The 16,967-nt window shown below is 38.6% G+C and overlaps 1 protein-coding gene across 2 annotated transcripts in view; it reads left to right on the top strand.

The window, feature by feature from the left end:
• Positions 1–16,718, top strand: part of LOC127857016 (E3 ubiquitin-protein ligase ZFP91-like) — a 35,679-nt gene extending 18,961 nt beyond the window's left edge. For both annotated transcript variants that reach the window (XM_052393272.1, XM_052393271.1), the window contains exons 4-7: positions 1,553–3,370; positions 7,408–7,584; positions 14,269–14,373; positions 16,464–16,718. In XM_052393272.1, the coding sequence (XP_052249232.1) occupies positions 1,553–3,370; positions 7,408–7,584; positions 14,269–14,373; positions 16,464–16,705 (2,342 nt within the window). In that variant the 3' untranslated portion in view covers positions 16,706–16,718. The remainder of the gene's footprint in view (positions 1–1,552; positions 3,371–7,407; positions 7,585–14,268; positions 14,374–16,463) is intronic.
• The last annotated feature ends 249 nt before the right edge of the window (positions 16,719–16,967 follow it).

The raw sequence follows: 16,967 nt of genomic DNA, 5'->3' as shown, positions 1-16,967 counted from the left end.
CATGACATGCAAAAAGTCTAGAAGGTTTCTACAGGCCATTAAAAACAAAAATGGTACATTTGAGGCTCACTCTGAAAAAACAGGGCTTAATGCATGTGTGTTCAGTGTTGTCCCAGATAAGCCTGTGCAGTGTGCACAGGCAAATCAAGGACGACATACATGTATTTTGCTTTTAATGGCATTTTTGTTAAAAGAAAGTCTCCCTTCTTAGGGAAAATTCAGTGAAACCTTTCCCACTGAGAGGCAAAGTGAAAATGGCTATGTGCAAACAGCATAAAACCAGAACAGCCTGTCAGTAACTCGCAGTCTGTTCAAGTTTTATGCTGTTTGCTGCTCATCATGTGACCGTATCTTAGAGTTAGAAATGAAGTCTTTAAAACTTGAATACAGTAAGAAAGGTCTTTAATTAAATTTAACTCTCTATGGGACTACAAATATATCAAAATAGTATCTAAGTGGTAAAGTGTTAACACTGAAAGTCTGGTCAGTGATAAGCCTGTGCAGACTGCCAAGGCTAATCTAGGATGAAACTAGGCATAGTCAAGGCTAATCTAGGATGAAACTAGGCATAGCCAAGGCTAATCTAGGATGAAACTAGGCATAGCCAAGGCTAATCTAGGATGAAACTAGGCATAGCCAAGGCTAATCTAGGATGAAACTAGGCATAGCCAAGGCTAATCTAGGATGAAACTAGGCATAGTCAAGGCTAATCTAGGATGAAACTAGGCATAGCCAAGGCTAATCTAGGATGAAACTAGGCATAGCCAAGGCTAATCTAGGATGAAACTAGGCATAGCCAAGGCTAATCTAGGATGAAACTAGGCATAGCCAATGCTAATCTAGGATGAAACTAGGCATAGCCAAGGCTAATCTAGGATGAAACTAGGCATAGCCAAGGCTAATCTTGGATGAAACTAGGCATAGCCAAGGCTAATCTAGGATGAAACTAGGCATAGCCAAGGCTAATCTAGGATGAAACTAGGCATAGCCAAGGCTAATCTAGGATGAAACTAGGCATAGTCAAGGCTAATCTAGGATGAAACTAGGCATAGCCAAGGCTAATCTAGGATGAAACTAGGCATAGCCAAGGCTAATCTAGGATGAAACTAGGCATAGCCAAGGCTAATCTAGGATGAAACTAGGCATAGCCAAGGCTAATCTAGGATGAAACTAGGCATAGCCAAGGCTAATCTAGGATGAAACTAGGCATAGTCAAGGCTTATCTAGGACGAAACTAGGCATAGCCAAGGCTAATCTAGGATGAAACTAGGCATAGCCAAGGCTAATCTAGGATGAACTAGGCATAGCCAAGGCTAATCTAGGATGAAACTAGGCATTTTTTTGAAATCTCTGTTGTCCCAGATGGAGGCTAAAAATACTGTTTGGATTCTAACATGCTATGTTTTTATTTTGAATTGTATATTGGTTACTTGTCTAGGAAAAATCTGTGAGTATCATGTTGAATGTAAAACAGATAATGACTATCTCAGTTGAGACATTTCAGAATTCCATTGAATTTCTAAAAAACATTTTCTTGGACATGTTGTTTCAGAGCGGAGTGTGAGCCCGGACCCAGAGGAGGTTCTGGACAATATTTATGAGGCGGCCATTCACGGAGACTCCACCTCCGTATGTGACCTCATCTATAACTTCCCTAGTAAAGGGAAATCTAAAGATTTCTCTGATGCCAGTCGGGACGAGAATAAGAAATTCAGAAAAATCGAGAACTTGACTGAGGTTTTAAAGCGAAAAACAATCGAAGAAGCAGCAAATACTCCTGCTGCTAAGAAAGTGTGCGTGGCAGAAGACAAGGCTGTGAGTTTTACAAACATTGTGAATATTCAGCAGAAGCCCACTGCAGAAAACGGGGCCAACCAAGAGAAAAGGATATTAGGACCCGCACAAAAAAAGAGAAGTCTTATAGATTATTCTGTGCTAACTAAAGCTCTCTCTACAACGCTAGAAAGTAAACTTGCAGAGGATGAAAACAATGATGTTAAAATTGTGATCTTCTGCAACAATAAACCAATCCAGTCTTTCTCCGTGAAAAGCAACAAAAAGGACAAAAGTGGCAGCAGTGCAGGAAGTATTTCATTGACAGAGAAAACATCCAACGGGCCTGCTGAAGGGGGAAACAGCAGTAAAGCTGTATCTGGGATACAGATATCATTACCATCAGGCCTAATTGTTACTAATTCACAGATATCTGGCAACAATTTGTTGGTCCGTGGGTCTAAGCAAGGTAGTGAGCTCAAGCCAGCCGCAGCCAATACAGTGGTGTTGACTCAGAGTACTATCCTAGCACGCACTGGACTTAGCCAGGACAAACCTGTCAGGTTCACTCTTGCACCTTCTCAAGCTCCTGTACCAGCCACACAGAGCTACGTCAGTCTTCTTGTACCAAACAGTTTAAAGCCGGCAACAAAGCCTGTAAATGTAACAGTTCAGCCCCCTAAAGACAGTGTCAATAATCTTCACGAAACTGGCGTCTCTGATTCCGAAAATAACAACGATGTACCTGAGGATTCTTCTGGTCCAGTGACATGTGAACTGTGTAACAGAAGCTTTAAGTTGAGGAGGTATCTAAATAGGCATAAGATTCGTGTTCATAGAAAAGTGTCAGACGTTGAGGCAGAGTTGAATGATGCAAGTGATCATTCTGTAGAGTCAACTCCAGTTAAGATTAATGATAGTTCAGTTGTAGAAGAAGTTAAGGACAAGGATCCTCAGATTGATGACAGTTCTGAATCTCATGAACAGGAAGATGTGGACATAGAAAACTCTGACTCAGAGTCTAAGCTTGAAATTGATGAAGGTGAAATAAAAAAAGACGGGACACATAGGGAAGTTAAAAAGAAAATCAAAGCAAGTGGTGAAGGAATCGAAGACGATATTGATATCGAGAGGGTCAAGCGTGAGACCAGCGTAGACTCATTTGAAGAAAATATCAACGAATACATAAGTACAATTCTTAAAGATTCCGACATATTGTGTGAAGAGGTCAAATACGCGGACAAAGGAAAGCGGGCCTTGTTTCACGCGACCACTGAATTGAACGGTCGCCGCGCCAGAGACTTACTGAACCAGGTTGGAGCGTTGCCAAAACCCGTGACTGGTGTAGTGCGAACTGAGAACGGATTCCCGTTAACAAGCGAAGGACTCATAGAGCCGGTGTATGTTTGTGAACAGTGCGGGAAGTTCTATAGAGCCCGGAAAACCTTGAAAGATCATTTCTTTCGTGAGCACGCTAGATCGAGAGACGAGGAGCCCTTGTACCTGTATATCAGTGGCAACAAGTACCAGTGCCCTATCTGCTTTAGTCACTTCCACTCCGGCAGTGAGCTGGTGTCTCACACCAAGAAGCATACAGGTATGATAGCAGTGTTGTGAGTGCGTGTTAAATTCTTAATTTTAAAAAGTAAATATTTTGCCTAAATGACAGACTAAAATTCTCAATTGGAGGTTCCCCCCCCCCCCCCCCTTCTAGGGCCAAATCAACCTATGGGAAAGGGCCAAAGCCTTTTTTCCGGGTAAAAAAGGCACAATTTTCTGGCTTTGTGGAATGAAAAATACTGAGGTAGACTGAAAAATTAGAGAAAAATGCATGATTTTGAAGAAATTTCTGTAGGGTGAAGGGCCTTTTGGTTTGGGGGAAGAAAAAGAGGCCCCGTGCAATGATGCAGTTGGGAACTGTGTGTTTCACAAACTGTACATTGCCAGGAGAGCTACAGAGCGAGTTAAAGGTGTGTGGCAAGATCTACTTGTTGGTTCACAGCGCTCTGGGAAAACTGGGCTTAATGCACATGCATAAAGTCATTAAAGTGTCATCCCAGATTAGCCTGTGTAGTATGCAGGCGCTAATCAGGGATGATACTTTTGGCCTTAACTGTACTTTTTATACTATATGAGCCTTGTTTTGAGAAACTGGGCTTAATGCATGTGCGTAAAGTGTCATCCCAGATAAGCCAGTGCAGTCCGCACAGGCTAATTAGGGACGACACTTTCCGTTTTTATGTTCCCCGAAAAAATTTGGTGGGGAGCATATAGTCGCCGCTTCGTCTGTCCGTCCGTCCTTGTGTCCGTCCGTGCACAATTTTTGTCCGGGCTATTTCTCAGCAACTAATGACCAGAATTCAATGTAACTTTATGGGAAGCTCCACTACCAAGAGGAGATGTGCTTATTATCAGCGGGTTCTGGTCGGATGATTTTTCACAGAGTTATGGCCCTTTGAAATTTTCAATTAACTGTACATATAGTGCACTTCTTGTCTGGGCTATTTCTCAGCAACTAATGACCACAATTCAATGAAACTTTATGGGAAGCTTCACTACCAAGAGGAGATGTGCATATTATCAGTGGGTTCTGGTCGGAAGATTTTTCACAGAGTTATGGCCCTTTGAAAATTTTCCATTAACTGTACATATAGTGCAATTCTTGTCTGGGCTATTTCTCAGCAACTAATGATGGAATTCAATGAAAGTTTATGGGAAGCTCACTACCAAGTCGAGCATTGCATATTATCAGCGGGTTCTGGTCAGATGATTTTATTTACAGAGTTATGGCCCTTTGAAATTTTCCATAAACTGTACATATAGTGCAATTCTTGTCCGGGCTATTTCTCAGCAACTAATGACAGCAATTCAATGAAACTTTATGGGAAGCTTCACTACCAAGAGGAGATGTGCATATTATCAGTGGGTTCTGGTCGGAAGATTTTTCACAGAGTTATGGCCCTTTGAAATTTTCCATTAACTGTACATATAGTGCAATTCTTGTCTGGGCTATTTCTCAGCAACTAATGACTGGAATTCAATGAAAGTTTATGGGAAGCTCACTACCAAGTCGAGAATTGCATATTATCAGCGGGTTCTGGTCAGATGATTTTTTTACAGAGTTATGGCCCTTTGAAATTTTCCATTAACTGTACATATGGTGCAATTCTTGTCCGGGCTATTTCTCAGCATCTGATTACCGGAATTCAATGAAACTTTATAGGAAGCTTCTCTACTAAGAGGAGATGTGCATATTATCAGCGGGTTCTGGTCGGATGATTTTTTACAGACTTATGGCCCATTGAAATTTTATATAAATTTATTCTTGTCCCCCCAACTACTGTGTCCTCAAGAAGTTTCCTTTTATCTGAATATATAGTGCAATATTGTGACAAAAAAATCTTTGGGGAGCATCACCCGTCTCCGACAGTTTCTTGTTATGGTATTTTTATGCCCCCGCTAGGGTGACATATAGCAGTTGAACTGTCCCGTCAGTCAGTCTGTCCGTCCGTCTGTCCGAAAACTTTAATGGCCATAACTTTTTCAATATTGAACATAGCAACTTGATATTTGGCATGCATGTGCATCTCATGGAGCTGCACATTCTAAGTGGTAAAAGGTGAAGGTCAAGGTCATCCTTCAAGGTCAAATGTCAAATATATGGCCTCTGTCTGTCTGTCCGAAAACTTTAATATTGGCCATAACTTTTAAATATTGAAGATATTGAACTTGATATTTGGCATGCATGTGTATCTCATGGAGCTGAATATTTTGAGTGATGAAAGGTGAAGGTCAAGGTCATCCTTCAATGTCAGATGTCAAATATATGGCGTCTGTCCGTTCGTCTGAAAACTTTAACATTGGCCATAACTTGTTCAATATTGAAGATAGCAACTTGATATTTTGGCATGCATGTGTATCTCATCGAGCTGCACATTTTGAAAGGTGGAAGGTCAAGGTCATCCTTCAAGGTCAAAGGTCAAATCGCCTACTAAATGTAATAAGTCATGTAACTGACATTTTTTAACATTTTTACTTTTTTCCATTTTTGTGTTTATTGAGGTGACATACATCAACTGTTTACATATTAAGTCGACCTTTTTGGTAAAAATAATGTTTTTATCAAATTTTCGAAAATTGACATAACAAACACTTGTCATTTTATGAATGTAACTGACACTTTGATAAATTTTCAGAAGAAGCAAAAAAATGTGTCATTAAAATAATAAACATTTTTCTGTATTCAAATTTTCTGATTAGTATTATAATAACACTTGAAAAACGAAACAAAACTCCAAATTGATATGTCTTTTTCAAACAATAACAAATTAAGAAAGGAGCAGTTACCATTATTTCAACACTGACATATTTTGAGTGCAAAAAATAACGTAAGTGCTCTTACTGTATCTTGGAAAATGTCTGAAAATATGCTTTCCTGAACAATTCACAAAATGTCAGTTACCCTAGTTATTACATTCAGTAGACGAAATATATGGCATCTGTCCATCTGTCCGAAAACTTTAACATACGCCATAACTTTTTTATGCCCCTGAAGGGTGGCATATAGTTTTTTAAATGTCCATCAGTCCATCCGTCTGTCTGTTCGTCAGTCAGTCCGTCCATCTGTCTGTTCGTCAGTCCGTCCGTCCATCCAAAACTTTAACATTGCCCATAACTTTTCAATATTGAAGATATCAACTTGATATTTGGCATGCGTGTGTATCTCATGGAGCTGAACATTTTGAGTGGTGAAAGGTTAAGGTAATCCTTCAAGGTCAAAGGTTAAATTTTGCAATATTGAAGATAGTAACTCAATATTTGGCATTCATGCATATCTCATGGAGCTGCACATTTTAAGTGTTGAAAGGTCAAGGTCATCCTTCAAAGTCAAAGGTCAAGGAAAAATGTAAAAATTTCAATATTGAAAATAGCAACTCTGTATTTGGCACGCATGTGTGTTTCATGGAGCTGCACATTTTGAGTGGAAAAAGGTAAAGGTCATCCTTGAAGGTAAAGGTCAAATTTTGCAATATTGATAATAGCAATTCTTAAATTGAAAGGTCAAAGTTATGGTCATACTTCAAGATCAAAGGTCAAAATGTTGCAGTATTGAAGATAGCAACTTGATATTTGGCATGCATGTGTATCTCATGGAGCTGCACATTTTAAGTGTTGAAAGGTCAAGTTCATCCTTCAAGGTCAAAGGTCAAAATTTGCAATATTTAAGTTATCAAATCTATATTTGGCATGCATGCGTATCTCAAGGAGCTGCACATTTTTGGGGTGGTGAATGGTCAAGGTCAGCCTTCAAGGTCAAAGGTCAAATTTTGCAATATTGAAGATAGCAATTCCATATTTTGCATGCATGCATGCATATCTCATGGAGCTGCACTTTTTGAGTGGTGAAAGGTCAAGGTCATCCTTCAAGGTTAAAGGTCAAATATATGGCTTCAAAGCAGCGCAGTAGGGGGGGGGGCATTGTGTTTCACGAACACAGCCATTGTAAGTTTCAAGAAAGTCCCTCCTTACCGAAAATCAAGTTTGGGCGGAAATCGTCGTCCCTGATTAGCCCGTGCAGACTGCGGCACATGTATTAAGCCCAGTTTTCTCAGAACAAGCCTCAAATGTTCACAGGAGAGTTGCAGAGCGAGTGCAAGCTGTGTGGGAAGATCTACTCCTCGGTCCACGTGCTGCGACGTCACATCGAGAACGTACACGCTGAGACTAAGCCCCGCCCTTTCCAGTGTGAGCTGTGTGACTACGCTGCAACCAACAAGTGGCACCTCAAGGAACACTATCGCAGGCACACTGGTAGGTTACATGAAAATTATTAAACCTTGCTTTGGGAAAGGGGGCTTAATGCAGTGATTGCTGAAAGTGATAACATTACAAATGTAGTACCATAACTAATGCTAGGATTTTTAACCAGGTTTTCCAAAGGAAAAAACTGGTTATTAGATTGGCGAATGCGGGCGGGCTGGCTGGCTGGCTGGCGGGCGGGCGGAACAAGCTTGTCCGGGCCATAACTATGTCGTTCATTGTCAGATTTTAAAATCATTTGGCACATTTGTTCACCATCATTGGACGGTGTGTCGCGCGAAATAATTACGTCGATATCTCCAAGGTCAAGGTCACACTTTGAGTTCAAAGGTCAAAAATGGCCATAAATGAGCTTGTCCTGGCCAAAACTATGTCATTCATTGTGAGATTTTGGCACATTTGCTCACCATCATGGGACGGTGTGTCGCACGAAAGAATCTAGTCAATATCTCCAATGTCAAGGTCGCCGCGACTAAAAATAGATTTTTTTTTAAAACAAACTAACAAAGGGGATTAATTTTGTTTGTTCATTTCAAAAGTTCAGTTTGAGTTTTCTCCCTTTATCAGATTTTTGTTTCACAATGAAAACCTGGTTTTGTGACAATTTTGTCCCTTGTTATTTATTTTTTACTGGTGCTGGTACCATTCCTAAAGAAGTGAGGACAATACCTTGTATTTAAACATTAATTCCCAAATTTGTGCCACAATATTCATTGCCAAATTTGTGCAACAATAATTTAGCTTTGCACTGGGAAAACGGGGCTTAACACATGTGTGTAAAGTGTAGTCCCAGATAAACAATTGACATCACTTTTCTTCCCTTAACTGGATTTTCTTTAACGAACCCTGGATTTTGCTAAAAAGGGACTTCTTTTAAAAACTATTATGGGAAAAGCAGAAAGTGTCATCCCTGATAGGGCTGTGTAGACTGCACAAGCTAAACACTTTCCACATGCATTAAACCCTGTTTTCCCATACTAAGGTTCAATTATTGTTGCACAAATTTGGATATGAATATTGTGGCACAAATTTGGGAATTAATATTTAACATGCAGGGAATTTTCCTCACTTCTTTGGAATGGTGCTGGTACTAGGAAAATAAACTTGGGAGCTATAGAATTGTTTTGCACTCTAATTAAGAATTGTATCACTTTCTGCTAAGACTGCCAAAGAGCAGCAGAAAAAAATAAATTTAAGCAACTCAACTCTAAAATGGATGTTAAATTTAAGTTAATCATAGGTATGTACATATTTGTTTAAATCCATAAAATGGAAAATTTTAGCCAATTTTGAATTAGAAGGTTACTTTGATGGGTGCTATGTTAATAAAGAGAAAATGTGCTGGTATTTTAAAAGTAATTTGTTTTCTTCTAATTTTATTTCAAATCAATTTAAATCGATTAAATTAAATTTAAAGCTTGCGAGCGTGCTTTAACCTTGGTCATAACTTTTGCAATATTCAAGATAGCAACTTGATATTTGGCATGCATGTGTATCTCATGGAGCTGCACATTTTGAGTGGTGGAAGGTCAAGGTCAATGTCATCCTTCAAGGTCAAAGGTAAAAAAATAATAATCAAAAACTTTAACCAAAACTTTAACCTTCTTCATATCTTTTGCAATATTGAAGATAGCAACTTGATATTTGGCATGCATGTGTATCTCATGGAGCTGCAAATTTTAGTGGTGAAAGGTCAAGGTCATCCTTCAAGGTCAAAGGTCAAATTTATGGCTTCAAAGCGGTGCAATAGGGGGCATTGTGTTTCTGACAAGCACATGTCTTGTTTTGGTTTTCAGTTTATCCCCATTTGATTACAACATGTGAAATGTTTTGAATAAATTCATGCATTAAGTCGCTGTTTGATTAAATGTGAATTATTTTACCTAAAAAGAATACTTTAATATTTTAAGGTTAATTGTTATTTTCAAAGTCTGGCATCATATCACTTATTTTCAACATTCCAACAACCTTGGACCAAATGTGAAAGAAATCGTGAAAGGAATTGAAAAATACGAATTTTGTTTGGAAATGATCATACCAGTTATTATAAACATACTTTTTAAGCTCACCTGGTTGCTCAGGTGAGCTTTTGTGACCGGTCTTTGTCCGTCGTCCGCCCGTTAACATTTGTTCGTAAACACTCTAGAGGCCACATTTCTTGTCCGATCTTCATGAAACTTGGTCAGAAGCTTTGTCCCAATAAAATCTCGGTCGAGTTTGAAACTGGGTCATGTCGGGTCAAAAACTAGGTCACTAGGTAAAAAAATAGAAAAACCTTGTAAACACTGTAGAAGTCACATTTCATGCCCAATCTTCATGTAACTTTGTGGAAATGTTTGCCTTAATGATATGTTGGTTGAGTTCAAAAGTGCTTTGGGTCCGTTGAAAAACATGGCCGCCAGTGGGCGGGGCAGTTTTCCCTGTCTGGCTATAAAGAAACCTTGTAAACACCCTAGAAGTCACAATTTTGCCCAATCATCATGAAAGTTGGTCAAAACATTAGTTTTTTAGCCGGATTTTTTTCGAAAAAATCTCGGCTTATAGATTGATGTTGTCGGGCGGGCGGGCGGGCGGGGTGGCGGCGTGCTCGAAAATGTTAAAGTTCTTATTTCATGGTATAACTTTGGTATGCTTGGACCTAGAGTCTTCAAACTTGACATGAAGGTTGGCCAGGATTAACAGATGACCACTGGTCATTTCAAGGTCATTCATTTGAAGGTCAAGGTCACTGTGACCTTCAATATAAAAAATGTTAAAGTTGTTATAACTTTGGTATGCTTGGACCTAGAGTCTTGAAACTTGACATGAAGGTTGGCCATAACTAGTTAGTAACCACTGGTCATTTCAAGGTCATTCATTTGAAGGTCAAGGTCACTGTGACCTTGAATGTAAAAATGTTAAAGTTCTTATTTCATGGTATAACTTTGGTATGCTTGGACCTAGAGTCTTCAAACTTGACATGAAGGTTGGCCAGGATTAACAGATGACCACTGGTCATTTCAAGGTCATTCATTTGAAGGTGAAGGTCACTGTGACCTTCAATATAAAAATGTTAAAGTTGTTATAACTTTGGTATGCTTGGACCTAGAGTCTTGAAACTTGACATGAAGGTTGGCCAGAACTAGTAAGTAACCACTGGACATTTCAAGGTCATTCATTTGAAGGTCAAGGTCACTGTGACCTTGAATGTAAAAATGTTAAAGTTGTTATAACTTTGGTATGCTTGGACCTAGAGTCTTGAAACTTGACATGAAGGTTGGCCAGAACTAGTAAGTAACCACTGGACATTTCAAGGTCATTCATTTGAAGGTCAAGGTCACTGTGACCTTGAATGTAAAAATGTTAAAGTTCTTATTTCATGTTATAACTTTGGTATGCTTGTACCTAGAGTCTTCAAACTTGAAATAAAGATTGGCCAGTACTAGAAGATGACCACTGGTCATTTCAATGTCATTCATTTGAAGGTCAAGGTCACTGTGACCTTAAATGTTAAAATGTTACAATTGTTATAACTTTGGTATGCTTGGACATAGAGTCTTCAAACTTGACATAAAGGTTTGCAAGCACACTTAGATGACCACTGGTCATTTCAAGGTCATTCATTCTAAGGTCAAGGTCACTGTGACCTTGAATGTAAAAATGTTAAAGTTCTTATAACTTTGGTAGGTAAAAATGTTAAAGTTCTTATTCCATGTTATAACTTTGGTATGCTTGTACCTAGAGTCTTCAAACTTGACATAAAGGTTGGCCAGTACTAGAAGATCACCACTGCTCATTTCAATGTCATTCATTTGAAGGTCAAGGTCACTGTGACCTTCAATGTTAAAATGTTAAAATTGTTATATGCATTCAAAACATAACACAAGGTTTGCTCATGCCTTGAAAAGTACTTACATTTCATTTTGACCTTTGAACAATATTTCAGTAATTTAAGTATTGCATTGACAAAAACACGAAAGGTACTTTCCTGTCATTTAAATAAAAAATCCGGCTTCAATGCGGTCATCTCCGACCGCGGAACTCTTGTTTGATATCTTGGACGAGTTCGAAAATGGTTTAGATTGGTGAAAAAACATGGCCGCTAGTGGGCAGGGCATTTTTATGTCCCCCACTATAGTAGTGGGGGACATATTGTTTTTGCCCTGTCTGTTGGTCTGTTGGTTGGTCTGTTGGTTGGTTGGTTTGCGCCAACTTTAACATTTGCAATAACTTTTGCAATATTGAAGATAGCAACTTGATATTTGGCATGCACATGTATCTCATGGAGCTGCACATTTTGCGTGGTGAAAGGTCAAGGTTAAGGTCATCCTTCAAGGTCAAAGGTCAAATATATGGGTCAAAATCGCTCATTTAATGTACACTTTTGCAGTATTTCAATGTTCAAGATAGCAACTTGATATTTGGCATGCATGTGTATCTCATGGAGCTGCACATTTTGAGTGGTGAAAGGTCAAGGTCATCCTTCAAGGTCAGATGTCAAATATATGTGGCCAAAATCGCTCATTTTATGAGTACTTTTGCAATATTGAAGATAGCAACTTGATATTTGGCATGCATGTGTATCTCATGGAGCTGCACATTTTGAGTGGTGAAAGGTCAAGGTCATCCTTCAAGGTCAGAGGTCAAATATATGTGGCCCAAATCGCTTATTTTATGTATACTTTTGCAATATTGAAGATAGCAACTTGATATTTGGCATGCATGTGTATCTCATGGAGCTGCACATTTTGAGTGGTGAAAGGTCAAGGTCATCCTTCAAGGTCAAATATATGGGTCAAAATTGCTCATGTAATGTCACTTCTGCAATATTGAAGCTAGCAATTTTATATTTAAAATGCATGTGTATCTCATGGAGCTGCACATTTTGAGTGGTGAAGGGTCAAGGTCAAGGTCATCCTTTAAGGTCAAACGTCATATAGGGGGACATTGTGTTCCACAAACACATCTTGTTCTCTATATGTTTATAGTGGCAGTTTTCCCTATTTGGCTATAGAGAAACCTTGTAAACACTCTAGAAGTCACAATTTTCTCTATATGTATATAGTGAAAACATGTGAACACTCTAGAAGTCACATTTTTGGCCCAATTTTCATGAAATTTGGTCAAAATGTTTGCCTTAATGATATGTTCATTGAGTTCAAAAGTGGTTCCGGTCCGCTGAAAAACATGGCCGCCAGTGGGCGGGGCAGATTTCCTTATTTGGCTATAGAGAAACCTTGTAAACACTCTTGAAGTCACAATTTTTGCCCAATCATCATGAGAGTTGGTCAAAACATTGGTTTTATTGATATCTTGGACGAGTTCGAAAATGGTCCAGGTCGGTGAAAAAACATGGCCGCCAGTGGGCGGGGCATTTTTCTCTATATGTTTATAGTGAAAACATGTGAACACTCTAGAAGTCACATTTTTTGCCCAATTTTCATGAAATTTGGTAAACACATTTGTTTCCTTGATACGAGAGTTGAGTTCAAAAATGGTTCCGGTCAGTTGAATAACATGGCTGCTGGGGCGGGGGCAGTTTTCTTATATTTATATAGTAAAAAAAGCTTGTGAACACTCTAGAAGTCACATTATTTGCCCAAACATCTTGAAACTTGGTGAAAAGATTGGTTTTATATATATCTCAGATGAGTTGGCAAATGTTCCCGATCGATAAAAAAAACATGGCCGCAAGGGGGTGGGGCAGTTTTCCTTATGTGACTAGAGAGAAACCTTGTGATCGAACACTACAGAAGTCACTTTTTTTGCCTAATCATCGTGAAACTCAGTAAATACATTGGTTTTATTGATTTCTCTGACAAGTTGGAAAATTGCTCAGATCGGTGAAACACACTTAAGCTCACCTGATTGCTCAGGTGAGGTTTAAGGATTAGTCTTTGTCAGCCGTCTGTCCGTCCACATTTGGTTTGTAAACACTTTAGCATTCACATTTCTTAAGCATTCTTTATCAAAGTTGCTGAAAGATCTCAGTCAAGTTTGATAATGAGCAAAATCACATAATTAATGCCATAATTATTGCCCTTAGATTATCCAAATTTTCATTATATTATACAACATCCTTGTAAAGACTCTAGAGGTCACAATTTTGTTTCAGATTTTATAAATCTTGGTCATAATATTTATTGTTGTAAGCAATTAAGTTTGATGTTTGGTAAGGGGGGTCAACTCAAAATATAGGTAACCAGGTCAAATCTTACAAAAACAATAACACTCCATTTGCCAGAGTTTTGGTTCAATAATGATGAAACTTGACCAGGATGTTTGTCCGGACAATATCTAAGTCAAGTTTTACATTTGGTAAAGATTGAATGAACCGACTCCTCTCAGGTGAGTGAACTAGGGCCATCTTGGCCCTCTTGTTTACAAAATCCGAAAGGTCATGGCCACTGTAAAAAGACTACAAAAATAGGTCTCTTATTTGATATGATGCTAAATTTAGCATTGTTCTGGGAAAACTGGGCTTAATGCATGTGTGTAAAGTGTCGTCCTAGAATAGCCTGTGCAGTCCTTACAGCCTATTTGAGACGACCCTTAAAATTCCATAAAAGTGGAAATTGTTGCCCTTGATTAGCCTGTGCAGACTGGGGTGACTCTTTGCGCACATGCATTAAGCCCAGTTTTTCCCAAACAAGATGGAATTTATTACAAGCACACACCTTTCATGCCCAATTTCAGGAGAGCAACCATTTGAGTGCCCAATATGCCAGAAGACATTCAGCCACCAGGGGACTATGAACAGACATTGTAAAATCATCCACAAGTTTGAAGTCTCCTCTCAGAGTAAGTGTGAACGAATATAGTTCAATGTTATCTTCTTCTTAATCAATTATCCATAGTTGAATGTAATCATCTTATTAATGCCTTAAACATACTTGAATGTAACCTCATTAGTAATATTGTAATTCTTAGTTTAATGTAACCTACCTATTAATCACTGATAAAGAGGTTGGGAAATCTCATTGATTCAATTTTCTGATTTTGAAAACTCTATTTGTAATATGTAAGCAAAGCAATTAGTTAGCAAACTTTGGTCTATTTTTAGTTCTTCTTTTCTGAGAAAATTCCAAATATTCTACTCGTCCCAACATCTTCATCTGACCTAGGTTTTAGTTTTTTGTTATTATATCTTCTGAGGAATGGAATGAGGGATTTCATTAAAATGTGCAACATGTATTCCAAATATTAAAATGACCGACATGGATCGAGTTTGGTATCTCTTTTTATTCCCCCCTTCGAAGAAGAGGGGGTATATTGCTTTGCTAATGTCGGTCGGTCGGTCTGTCGGTCGGTCCGTCCACCAGGTGGTTGTCAGAGGATAACTCAAGAACGCTTGGGCCTAGGATCATGAAACTTCATAGGTACATTGATCATGACTCGCAGATGACCCCTATAGATTTTGAGGTCACTAGGTCAAAGGTCAAGGTCACGGTGACCAGAAATAGTAAAATGGTTTTTGAATGATAACTCAAGAACGCATACGCCTAGGATCATGAAACTTTATGGGTAGATTGATCATGACTTGCAGATGACCCCTATTGATTTTGAGGTCACTAGGTCAAAGGTCAAGGTCACGGTGATTTGAAATAGTAAAATGGTTTCTGGATGATAACTCAAGAACGCATACGCCTAGGATCATGAAACTTCATGGGTAGATTGATCATGACTCGCAGATGACCCCTATTGATTTTGAGGTCACTAGGTCAAAGGTCAAGGTCACGGTGACCCAAAATAGTAAAATGGTTTTCGGATGATAACTCAAGAACACATACGCCGAGGATCATGAAACTTCATAGGTAGATTGATCATGACTTGCAGATTACCCCTATTGATTTTGAGGTCACAAGGTCAAAGGTCAAGGTCATGGTGACCCGAAATAGTAAAATGATTTTCGGATGATAACTCAAGAACACTTTTGCCTAGGATCATGACACTTCATAGGTACATTGATCGTGACCCGCAGATGACTCCTATTGATTTTCAGGTCACTAGGTCAAAGGTCAAGGTCACAGTGACAAAAATCGTATTCACACAATGGCTGCCACTACAACGGACAGCCCATATGGGGGGCATGCATGTTTTACAAACAGCCCTTGTTTTAAATGTGTCAAATGTTGTTTCCTTTCTAAAGGCCCCATTTACGACTCAATCTTGCTTAAGCTTGGCCAGAATGATTGTCTGAACTATATCTATGTTAAGTATGAATTTGGGTTACGTTTGTCTAAGAACTACATGTAGGTCACAAGGTCAAATCTTAGAATTACCATATGACCGCTCTAGAAGCAAGCCTTTATAACTCATCATGGTGAAAGAAGGACAAACATTTATGTTGACAATATCAATATCAAGGCCATATGTGAGTCTGGGTCAAGTGGGATCAAAAGCAAGGTCAATGGGTTACATCTTTTTGACAATGTGACCTTTCATTCGCCATAATGGCCCTCTTGTTAATTCTCCATTTTTGCTGTGGGACAATACTGACAGTTGATTTTGGCACCCCTGCTGCTGGTTTCTAACAAAGTAAATGACTTATTGTTTGAATTGTTGCGAATGTTCTTTCTTCACAGTGTCAAGATGGTTGTTTGTTGTTGCATAGATGCTTACATATTGTCATCGTTATAATGGACAGTTTAGTGCAAGCAATTTGTATTGAGATTAGAGAGTGAGATTGAGACATTATAAAGCCTATATTTTATTATTTTGATCGCCAAATCAATCTTATTTTTATTAATAACCAGCCTTAACAGCAAATCACACTTACAATTTTGGAGAATAAACTTATTACATTGAAAAATCTGCAATAAGCTTAATTAGCTTTTTACAAAAACAGACATTCTATATTGACTGCCAATTAAAATTTTTTTTTTTTTCAGGGCAATTTTCACGTAACACAATTTCGGACCTCCCTGTTATTCCAGAACCTTTCAACTCAGCTGGAAAATCCTCGCCCAGGGATCGTCCGAAAACAGCACCCAGAACTAAACATTTAAATAGAATGCCTAAAAAGATGACAGTTTTGCGCGTGAAAGCCCCTGTGATAAACTCTATCAAGTCTATCCCATCACATGACACTGATGTGGATTTGTCGCTTGTGAAAAGCGAACCTGTCGAATAAGATTAGGTTTCTATACAAAGTGTGTCATTCATCAAAGAGACAAAACTTTGGCTTGTTCTTTTATTATACAGAAGAGGTTATTCTGCTGTTTCTTTAGAGTGTAAACCGGTAATTGAAATTTTAAATTCTAAACATTCCTGTTGTTTCATATTTGCTCAGTGAGTGCATTTTTTGTACGAATGTTTTGGTTAATATTGTTAATGTGGTTATTATGGTTGCTTGTAACATGAGGTATTGTCTGCCAATATGCTTTTTTTGTACG

The sequence above is a fragment of the Dreissena polymorpha genome, chromosome 14, assembly GCF_020536995.1.
Source record: "Dreissena polymorpha isolate Duluth1 chromosome 14, UMN_Dpol_1.0, whole genome shotgun sequence".
In the NCBI taxonomy this organism is placed as follows: Eukaryota; Metazoa; Mollusca; class Bivalvia; order Myida; family Dreissenidae; genus Dreissena; species Dreissena polymorpha.
The sequence above is the reverse complement of the archived record's forward strand: the minus strand, read 5'-3'. Positions and strand labels throughout refer to the sequence as shown.